Source organism: Monomorium pharaonis, chromosome 10 (genome assembly GCF_013373865.1).
Source record: "Monomorium pharaonis isolate MP-MQ-018 chromosome 10, ASM1337386v2, whole genome shotgun sequence".
Taxonomy (NCBI): domain Eukaryota; kingdom Metazoa; phylum Arthropoda; class Insecta; order Hymenoptera; family Formicidae; genus Monomorium; species Monomorium pharaonis.
Window position 1 is genome coordinate 19392119 of NC_050476.1, and position 12251 is coordinate 19404369.

Below are 12251 nucleotides of genomic sequence, written 5' to 3' on the forward strand. Positions count from 1 at the left end.
GAACGGGTCTCTACAACGGCGTGCTAGGGGCGCGAAGGCAAAAGGGAAACGAGAGCGCGCGGGCGGGTAAATAAGCCGTGAGAGTTACCCCGCTATATATTCTCCGCGCCGGGGGTAGCGAGGCGGGGGAGTGAGCCCCCTGTCCCGCCATAAACCGGGCTTGTACGCCGCATGAATACCGGCGTCTTTATTTATGGCTTTTCGGGAAGAAGTTTGCCGCGACGATGACGACGACGACGACGACGAGCAGACATCCAGCAGTCAACGTCGTCGCGCCTTACGCTTTTCATCGATTTCCCCCGCGGCCGGCTGTGCGAACGGAAACGCCGCGGATCATTGCGCGAATCCAACCGGAAGGATCCCGTCGGGCTTTTTCGACCCGGGCGCGGAAGCCGGTCGAATGGCACGGTGCAGTCGGCGCGCTGCGGTCCAGTTTTTCTGAGAACTGGCGGACATTTGTCTCGAAGTCCGGATCGTTTAATCCAATGGGTTCTCCCCTATCTCTCCTCGTGTCTTTAATAAATACGGAGCAATCTTCGCTGCGGTTTTTCGATATATTATTCTGAAGCGAAAGTTGTTCAAAGAGTAATTTTTAATTGAGAGTTTTCCCCACAAGAACAAATTCAGGAAGTTAAATTGTCAGGAAACAACTTTTTACCTTCGAATCTGTTTATTGTATAAATATTTTTCTTCAGGTTTACATATGATAGATGTAAAAACAAAAGTTGTTGACCTTAATTAATATTTTTATGGCTTATTAAAAAGTATGTTTATATAAAATAACCTTTAAGCTTATTTAATTTTTATGTAAATTTTATATTCTACTGTCTATTCATATTTTCATTTCCCGTTTTCTATTTCATTCTTCTGCCGGAATAAAATTATTCAAAACGTGACGTTACGAATTATTTGGTATATTCTAAATTAAAAAAAAAATAAATTTGTTTGATTTTTATAGGAAACTCTGCAGTTACAATTAAAGAGCGTAACGATGAAAAATATTAGTGACTACAACAGTAATAATAAAATAAAAATTATTGAGTAATATATAGACACGTGAAAAAGAATGATGCATGAATTAAATCTAATTGGAAATAATTTTATTAATTCAATGACAGTATTAACGAAACAAAAATTCGTTTTATTAAAATAAGATCGTGAAACGTTGATCAAGATTATCTCCAATTGGTTTAATGCATTGTTAATATATTTTTCTGTACGATAGAAATATTGATTTTGCGAAACACTCGTAAACCTCAAGCGATTTTCATGTGGTTTCTTTTCTCCCACACTACGTATGTGCGGTTACATAATCGTAAACGTGTTTGTTTCCTCCGTCTGTAATCCCAGAAGCCGTCACAAAATCAATTTCAGAATGCATGGCGTGCTTTTGGTTTATATCCGAACGGCTCCCGATTTTATTGTCTGCGGAGAAGAGGTTCTCCTTCTTCATCTCGCATTTCTTCCTGTCGTCCCTTGCTATTTCTTTCCGAATGTGTGTGCACATAAGTATATGTATATGCGTGTATGTGTGTGTGTGCATCTGGGAAACGTATCTGAGAACATATGCATTTATGGGTACATATTGCGGCGACGTAAGATGAAACTCGCATGTTTCACAGTACGTTCGAAGTCCCTTTCTAATCTAGAACTTCCATGAAAGCAAGTTTTTATAAAGGGTAAAGTCAGTACGCGGCGAGAACTTAACAAAGATTACTCGTTTACGAGTGTAATATCCATTTGAAGTCTAAAAGGTCTCGAAGATCCATAAAGTAGGTAAGCCCGATCGGGCGCGCTCGATTAAACGAAGCCTTGTAGAGCGTTCCGACTTCGCGGGAATCAATCGACGTATTAAATGACTGTGATTACACGGATAAGTTCGGTGTTTTGCGAAAGGATTGTTTCCGCGCAATTATATTTAATTCGTCTACCAGATCGCGCGGCGACTCCGTTCGTTTTCCCTCGTTCGATAATGTATTTGCCGATAGTTCGCGCGCGAATGGATCCCGATAGTTTTCCGTATGCGGAAAACGGACGTTACGGAGTTGGCAATCTGCCGTATATCAGAGCCTGATCTCGATTTCGAATTTTTATTTCGAAATGGATAAAACTTTTATCCGAAATGACAGCGAAAAAAGACACAACAGCCATGCGACAAGTGCACGTGAAGTGAGCAACGTCGCGGCGCCGACATTCACGTTTATTTCCGTTACACGTCGGAGAACATCTTACCGTTACAAAGGCAAACCTGGTGTATCTCGATACGATGTTAAAAGAGTAAAATGTCAAACTTTATTGCTGAAACTTTTATGTGAAATAACGCGACAGATGGAAAGGACTCCTCGCATAGGACAAAAACTTCTAATGGACGCGCGCCATTAGACGTCATGGAGATTTGAAATCTCCATTAGACATTCATTAGACTTTCAATGAACGTGGCACTAGGAATCCATAATTCCGCATTGCATACTTCCATTGAATTTGCATGTATTCACGGCTGTCTATTAGATGTTATGTAACCTAATTACATATACGTTTCATAAAGCTTCGAGGCATGACTAATTAACTGAGATATACTAATTAACTGAACGTCTAATAGATTCTTTATGGACGTGCGACAAAGTACATTTTATTTACTTTAACATCAACACTTTATTTTCTTTTTTAGAGTCTACTCTTACCTTTGCTTTGAGGAGTAAAACTCATTATTGTTAGGATATAATTGAAAAATCTTATGACATAACTTTATTTTATTCTGTGTTTTCTAATAACGAGAAATTGAACGCTGCCGCGTCCAGCTGTTGGGTGTGGCGGGTGTCGCACCCTCGAGACCATTTATTATCTGTCTATAATAGATGTCTCCAGTAGACGTCTATGATAGAAATAGAATAAAATAGAATTTTAAAAAATTAGAAATCAAAATTGAACTAAATTTAATGGATTTTAATGGATTTGTAGAGAATATTTATCATGGGATATGGATTTTTATTGGAGATCTGTCTGACTTTCATCGTAGAGACAAACGTCCTATAGAACTATAGAAATCTAATGGATGTCATATTCTATGTAGAACGGTTTTGTTGAAATATCTACAAATTTATCTACGCGGAGAAAATCTCAAAAATTATTTTGTATGATAGTAGCTATAAATCATATAAATTTTATAAGAGAATTAGCTCAAGTGGTGTAAATACTATGATAATTTGATGAAAAACATAGTAAAATTTTATGATTTTAATAATTTTAAGATTTTGTTACCCGCTTACTGTTTACTATAATAATTTTTGATATAAATTTTTTTCTGTGTAGAGATATGGATCTGATATTAATTTCGCTGAATTATTAAAATTATTTTCAATTTTATATATCTTTAAATTTTAGATATTTCTGTAAAACTGTCCTTTTTCGTTGTAAAAAAAGCAGATATGCAGATATACAACTACAATTTAAAGACTCGACTCCAAAGCTGTATATATACTCATAAAATCTACGACTTTGGTACTCAAGTAAACAAACTTGAATGTTTTCCGTCGATTTACATTGTCTACATTGTGGGATCTACAGTGATATTTTTACGAGGCACGAGGGCAAAAATCAACTTCCCTTAATCGGCTTTTCTCAAGCTCTTTGTAAACAGCGTCTACCTAATCGCGAACGAGCGCGGAGGTCTTTAGTCTTGGCAGAAATTATCCGCTCAAGACTTAATTTACGAGAAAAATCGTAAAATACGGGCATTAGGGAAACAATTGAAAGTGTCTGTTTAACAGTTTTTCTAAAGACATTTAAATTTATATTTAATTTATATAAAAGTCCTAAACGTACGAAAGGGAAAAAGAGAAAGAAATTAAATCAAATTAAAAAAGAATTGGAAATTAAATTTAAATTAAATTAAATGAGAAGTATGGAATTTATATATGAAACATAAAGTAATTATTACATCAACTTTATTCATACATCGCATGTGTTGCATGCAATAAGTCAGTTAATTAACGTGATAAGAGATAATTTATTGCCAGCAATAACATGTACAATTCCATAATTTCGTCATGCTGAACGCTTCGATATTACGATACTCCCTAAACATAGCGTTACTGAAATGCAGAAGCAGCCCGCTGGCACACGCCTATTTCGATGTTAATTAACACCGTCGAATTTCAAGTTCCTAATTATTCCCAGAATAATTGCTTATTTGCCATTTTATTTGATCGTTTCCTCGGCCCGGTAATAATACCCTCCCGCCATTGTTTGGATCTCGCCTTTGACGAAGAATTTGTGGCCCGTATTACGGTTTCTCTGGCCAAAGCCACCGTTGACAATACGGTACCCGTAGTTATGCGGGGCTGTGTCTCCGACGTTGTCCGGCTATAGTTTCAAACTGGTGCCTTCGCCTAAATTCGTACAGAGTTACGGCATTGTTCAACCGGGATAACAGTGACGTCATTGTTGGTTACAACGATCGGTCACGAACGCCAAGCAACAACAACGCGGACGCGATCCGACAGCGCTCACGTCCTCCTCTATCCGTCTCAACTTTATAAATCCGAATTTCGATACCGAGATACCCACGTCGGCTTGAGCGCGAATTTATCCGACCGAGACCGATGAGCGAGACGAGTTCTCACAAAGAAACGTAATTATCCCGAGGTATACGGGCATCGCGTTCTTGTGCTTTGCGCATTCCTCGTCTTGCGTAATTTTTTTTTTCCTCTTTCGTTTGTCTCTCGCGAATAATTTCCGAGAAAAAAAAAGGTTTCCGCAAGAAGTGCGCCGCGGAATTCCGTCTGACGCGGGCGGTACATTAGCGAAATCAAGAAATATAAAATTTATATGGATTGTTTATTCCGTTGCTACTTAGCATTATTTCCCAACATTTTTCATCTCTTTATTTAAAACAATGGCGTGTAGGTATGCGCGTTTCCGCTACGCCACTCCATTACCTTCCCAGCTTTTACTATATTCTTTCTCCCTTCCCCCATAATTTTCTTGCTAAAGTAATAAAAAAAAAAAAAAGAGAGACGCCCTTGCATTCGTAACATTTTTGCCGTAACCATCCGTCTTTGAGGGCACAACGTCCTTCGGGAGATACTGACTGATGAACTTTTTATTTACAGCGGGGGAAACGTGAGATGGGGGAAGCGTACACGCGAAAAAGCGGAAGAAGGTTGTCGGTTTTTTCCCCAACCTCCTCTTCCGTGAGGAACGTGAAAACGCCGCGAGTGGGTCCGTCTTGGAAAAGCGCGCAGACACGCGAGAAACGAAACTGCGAGGTTGTCGTTGTCGGTCGCTGTACTACGAAACGTGTTATCGTGTGCTTGCAGAATGGAGACGACATTGGCGCTGAACGAGTCGACGCCGTTGCAGCTTGCGACTTGGGCACCGCGCGGCAACGCCCTGATCTACATTCACCAGAATAATATTTACTACAGACCGGAGGCGGAGGTGGCAAACGACTATCAAATCACCGGCACGGGAGTGTTTGGAACCGTTTACAATGGAGTGCCGGACTGGGTGTACGAGGGTAAGTAGCCCAACGGGAATACATTTCGCACTTATTCCTTATTAGAATTATTTATTCCGCGCGTAGTCACTTGGGGTGATTTTTACACCTCCAATGATGATAAAATATGGCTTGTTTTCGTTGCTGATCAAAAATGCTCCAATTTTTTTCATTTTTCTTTACCTTTCTAAAAAAAATATTGAGCATAAATTTACATATATAATGATCTCAAGTAAATTATAAAATAACAAATTATAAAATAACATTGAGTTACAAATTTTTAGGTGGGGGGGAGGGAAACCAAACTAGGAAGAGTATATAAAACAGTATTTCAATTCATTGCACCCGCACACGTGTATGGCAACAATTCAACGCGAGTCACGCAATATTTTTCATTTATCCCTTTGAGGGATCTGTTTCTACCAAACCGTACAACAACCCCCGCGTTCAACCGTAAAAATATTTTATTTATTTTTTATGAAACATCCGTTTAAAGCGGAGCTGGCACGCCGGTAACACAAGCCGGCAATAACGTGTATAAGCGATACATGTATATAGGATGCGCGTGTTAAAATAATTCGCCGAATATTGTCCGCTCTGTAATTTCATTTAACTGAAATATTTAGAGATTAGAGGAGGACGCCTTTTGTTGCTGCTTATGCCGCTCATCCCCTTTGCTAAGTGATGAGAAATTAGCTTTATGCTAATCGCTAATTAGAAATGCAAATTGATACGGCTTTTACCGAGGGAGAAAATATTGGTAGTTGAATTCTACGCGCGTGCCGTCCCCGTTTTGCCAATGCTCTTTCCGTCAAGTCTAATTTACGTACGGAAACTAATACGTATTTTAAAGAATTTCGGAATGTGCGAGTGTCAATCGCGTCACAGGAATGTAAAGTTATAAATTTGTCGTTTTCACCAGAGCCGGAAAACGGAGAAAACTTTATGATAAAAATTACTACAGTAAACAGCAAGCGCGGACCAAGGAAGGAATTATGAAAATTTTTACTGTGCATCCAAGAAAATGTTTTGATGATATAGACAGATTTCTTGACAACCAAAATATATTGCTAATTTTTGTATCTGCTAGAATTTTAGCTGTTACGTATGGAATTTGTAAATTCTGCATCTGAGAGAAAAGTGTCTAGTATTTGCAACTATAATTGCATAGTAAAATAATTATAGTTGCAAATATCATTTTTATAGTTATTATTGCTATAATGTTAGTGTAAATAACCATATACGTATAGTTGTGCCAAACAGGGTAAATATTTTACTATAAACTAAAAAGTTTACTATAAATTATAATAATTTCTACCATACATATTCTACCATACATAAATCACAATTATGGCACGTTTAACCATACATATGGTTGTATGAACGAATGCTATAGTTATTGTAACAATAATATAGTGTTAAGTTAAACATAATTTATATTGTTAATTTAACTATAAAAATATTGTTACGACCAAAAATAACTATAAATTATGGTAAACGCAACTATTTTTTCTCTCAATGTATCAGTCAGATTGATTAAGTGCAATATGTATACATATGACAGTATTTGCTATTTTTGCTAATTATTTATCTACTTCAGCTAATTTTTACACACATATAATTTTTGTTGAAGTTGCAAGATTATTTTTTTGAATGTGTTTTTCATCGAAATTGCAATAATACCAATGGTATGATTCTCCGAAACTTTTTCTTATGATCCGTAGCTACCATCATAGTAATTTTTACTATAAAATTTTCTCCGCGTACGAACATCGCGTTACTCTTAAAGCGTTGCTTATTAATCGAGTTCGCGAGTTTTTACCTCGCACGAAACGGTAATAGAGCGCGACGCGAATGAGGCGCCATATATATTCAACGTTGTAACCCGCGTGGCCGATACCCCCGGGGCTTTCGCGCGTTTGCATATTGCTGGAACCTTCATCAGGCATGCTCTTTTTTTCTCACCCCTGCCTTGTCCCTTTAGACACGTCGCAGCTCGTTTCACGCTTTTGCGCGACGACAGCGGCGCGGATCCAAGCGGATGAGGCGCATAAAAATTCATCGGTGTCAATCAAGAAAGTAAGTCCGCGGACAACGTGCGAGAGTTGGACGGTTACGATCTCACTTCCAGTAGATTTGCTTCCTGTATCCTGAGTGACGCGGGGCCGTCACACGATGAATATGTATGTCGCGACGATAATAAATTCGGCATCGATTCCACGTGCGGGGACACGCGGACGGGGGAGAAAAGGAAGAGAACGAGGATGGGAACAACAGCTTTCCAATTTGTATCAATCATATGTGGATACTCGTACAGCTAATTCGATGAAAATTTTAAAAACCACGTGTTACTCGCGAAGCACGTCCGCATCGAGAGCTTCGAAATAACTCTGTACACAGAAAAAAAAAAGAATATTCTCGTTTTGACAATATTTTTAGTTTCAAAACGGAAATCTCGAAATGAGATTATATTGCGTTAAACCAACAAGATTTACTTGAAGATTTATTAAAAAATTTTATATAGTTTAATCAAGAAAATGATATTCTTGCTGTTTAAGAACAATTTTCTTGAGTGGAAAGGAAAATGTTGAATAGAAAATACTACATGTTCAAATCGAAGATTACAATTTTCTTAGAATAAAATTATTAAAACAATTATATTTTTGAAATAACATTTATAATATTAAAATAAGACTATAATATTTCAAAATTCAAGATTTTTAAATTCCTCTAAGAAGATTATATATTGTTGCTTATATATGAAATAATAATGATTGCGTTTAATTTGAATACATAAGTTTTCAATTTGAGAGTAATTTTTTTCTATGTACTCTCTGTTGACGTTATAACATTTCATTAACGAAACAGCCTGCTCGGGAAATCGTGCATCGCGATAAAGCCGACTATGTTGTCGAATACGGCGGGCATAATCACCGGCGGGGGGGGGAGGGGGGTAAATGATGATTATTATTGCTCGCGGTTGTTATCGCCGTCTCGTTTTTCCGACAGGTGCGCATAAAAACGCTCACGGCGGTGAAAAATCACGCTTTAGTATCGTGAAAATCGGGGATAACGAACGAAATCGATGAGCGCGCGTCCATATTTAAAGGGATAACCGCGGCAAATTGACCGGATTCATAGCGCCCGGTGCCATTGTCAGCTGGGGCCGTCGCTTGAAAAGCGACGAAAAAGCGCTGAGGCATGATTTAAAATGCAGAATCGCGTGACGCACTTTTACATGAACGTTCGGCCGATTGCCTCGCAATGCCGGGTGCGGTATCCTCGTCGTTATTCGGTGAGATCTCGGCGGGAGTCGCCATATTCATTCGCGCGTTTCCCCGAGTTAGAAACAATGCGTTGGAAATGTTGGGAATTTTTCAGTTAACAACGCTGTTGGATTTTCAACAGCGTCCGTGGACAACGCCAGCGATTCCGTCCCGAAATTGTTTTTACGGTACTTTCCTTCTCTTCCTCTTTTGTTTATTTTATATTTTTATCGCGGGATTTTTTTAGGGAAATAAAACACAATAAAACCTTTGGAGATATAAATCTGAAAGGATTCAAATAGCAGAGCCTGGGCTCGAACTTATAATAGAGTATGAATAACCAGCGAAAAAGTGGAGGATCATATATCCTTTTCTTCGAAATCTACGGAAAGAAAGGTTTTGCTAAAGCATGGAAAAGTTGCGACCACTTATAAATTATTTGTATTATATTTCTCACTATATTATATTTTTATATTTTATTATATTACATAGTATCAATGTGTACTAAAATAAACATTGAACATTATATTACAAGTACTTATTTTACTATAACTTTTCAGCAATAACAAATTAATTGATTATAAGACTTTTTTGCAACATGTTGCAAAAGGTACATCTTAGGCAAGTAGACACCTAAATTGTGCCTATTTAACTTGATTTTATAAATTGTATTGCTTTTAAAAGTCGAATTTAAGAATTACAATATAGTTAGAATATAAGCAATTTATTAAAAAAAGGACCAAATATTTCATAATAAATAACAATAATGAAAAATTAAGAACTTTAAAATAAAAGTGGTTTGAATTTATCTTTGCAATTTTTATTCTTAGCAATTATTAGTACTTTTTTATTTTTTGTGTCTTACATTAATATTATTTATTGTAATGAAATTTATGGTGAAACGATTTAGGAAAATCGATAAGTTTAAAAACATCGATTTAATCTTTATCATAATTGCAAATATGTATATAGTGCCTATAAAATATTCTCCAATAAATTTTTCATTAGAACATAAAAATTTAATATAAAATTGCATATATAATTATATTTTCCTTTCACCTACACATTGGTCAAAAATTAACATGAGTTATTCCTCATATTTTAAAACGTTAGTACGCGCAAAACGACGCAATTCACCCGCAATTTTCATCATAAATTAACAACAGAATATTATAACTTGTAATGTAATCAACAACAAATATAATTTATTAAACTTATTAAATGTTTTTCTTTTATTACTCTTTATTATTATTATTATTTTCATTTATTTTATAATTTAAATATTCAACAATTCTCCACTATCTAAAAATATTATAAATGTTATAATGAAGCTAGAAATCTGAAAAAATTTTTTTTAGCCCGTGAAAATAATTGTGAGTAGGACTCAATTAAGTTAATTGATAAAACATTAAAACTTTTTATAGCATTGATCATCAATGCTTAAACATTTTATAATGCATGATTTTGACAGTCCAAAAAAAATTGTTTCTATTATTTAGCTAAATTTTTAGATACTTCAGTAAAAGCGTTCTTTCCGTGTATCCGAGATCCTCGCCATTGCGATCTTTCGCACATTCGATCGGCGGCTACGTGTAAGCCGAATAATTAAATCGCGACGCCATCACGCGTCCTATGATTGATCTCTCCGCACGTCCCGACGGGTAGATGATAGAAATTGTTTACGCATCTCCGTTGTTGATTTATTGTGAAAGTTGCGAGTGAATCGTTTTGTCGGTCGACGCAACGCCCGGCCCGCGTTTTGTTTTTCCCTGCCGGAAGTGCCGCCGCAAATGTGCGAGATCGCGGTGGGATTCTACAGGGAACTGATAACTTCGTGATATATCTGCACGCAGATGCGATATCAAGGGGACCGAAACACAACGCTGGTCGTTCATTTTCCAGAGTAGACAGAAATCCTGACGATCCTATGTACGTACGCGTCGCGGTCAATAATGAGAACGCCGCCGCCGCCGCCGCCGTTGCGAGAGCTGCGTGGCGCGTTTATTTTAAATCGCGGAAATTTTAAAACGACACGAATGAGAATATTCGTTGAATCAAGGTATAATGAACCGCGTAAATTTTTTAATGAACAAGCGTTATACATTTTTTTAAAATCTGCTCAGCAATGAGCGTTTCCTTCGTGCAGTGAGAAAAAACGTTGTTAATTTAACAAACTTTTTTAACACGATTAAATTTCTTTAATTTTAGTATGTATGCATTTAACTTAAGTATATAAAATACGTGAACTTCAATTCAAGTATTTATATACTTAAATGAATTACATAAATGTTTGAAATAAAGTAATTTAATCAAGTTGAAAAATTCAGTCAAATTAACGACTTTTTTCTTAATGTGTTTCCTAACGATTCCATTTATTAACACACAATTTAAATATATTGAAATAAAGATATGCATTACAATAATTTTGTAAAAATGTAACTTAAAATTCTTTAATTGTCTATTAAAAATCCTTTAATAGACAAGAAATATAATACTTAGCGATTGACTAAATTTTGAATTAATAATTATTGATCAACTTAATTTATTGATTCAAATGCACTTTTCTCAATTGATTTAAAAAAATTCTCTTTCGTGAGAAAAAAAGGAGGAGAGAGAAAAAGAAATATCGAATCTGGGAAGATAAGAAACTTACACTTATAATTATTAGCCCGCTTGATTTCTCTTATAGTTACGCGTTTGAAATTTATAGTACAATATTTGTTGTCGCGTATAACATTTCCTTTCTCCAGCAAAGCTTATGTCGGGCTTAGCGTAACAGTGTCAGACTTACGTTTTATGCATTCACAAAGGGTTATCCAAATTGCGCCGGCGAAAGCCTCAACCGAAAATTTCACTATTCATAGAGCTAGGCTGCAACAGCTCGTCGTTCGTCATGCTGTGAAAAAACGCAACGAACGGTTGGCTGTTGCCCCAAACTTTTTCATTTTTTCAAAAATTTTTTTTTTATTTTATACAGCAAGGCAAAATAAAACATGTAACTTTCAATTTTACGAAACTTTTGATATTTATATCTTTTCTACACACTGAGAAAAAAAGTTGTTAACGTGACTAAATTTTTTTAACTTAATTAAATTTGTTCAATTTCAATATTTATGTACTTCAGTCAAATATATAAACATTTGATTTGAAATTCAAGTATTTTATGTATTTAAGTTAAATGAATAAATACTTGAACTAAAGGAATTGAATCGAGTTGAAAAATTTAGTCAAATTAACATTTTTTTCTCAGTGCAGTTTTATACCTTTCTACGGATATTTTTTCTTTTTCTTGTACATTAATAAGATATATTGTGTTTTTAGTGTCCCTGGCCATAATGATTTCACAATACAAAGAGCTTTCTTTCTTTAATCATAAACAAGATGTTTTAATAAAAATCTAAAATAAATACAGTGTTGAAAGGCATAAATAAAGAGCTATAATAATATAAACTGTGGATACTTATAATTGTTGCGTGATAATTACACAA

General features: G+C 36.0%; 1 protein-coding gene across 12 annotated transcripts in view; it reads left to right on the forward strand.

Annotated features, from left to right (window-relative positions):
- The window catches only part of LOC105835192 (venom dipeptidyl peptidase 4), a 401395-nt gene that overhangs the window by 326507 nt on the left and 62637 nt on the right, over positions 1 to 12251 (forward strand). For all 12 annotated transcript variants that reach the window (XM_036292846.1, XM_036292835.1, XM_036292837.1 and 9 more), the window contains one exon: positions 5319 to 5518. In XM_036292846.1, coding sequence (XP_036148739.1) covers positions 5319 to 5518 — 200 coding nt within the window. The remainder of the gene's footprint in view (positions 1 to 5318; positions 5519 to 12251) is intronic.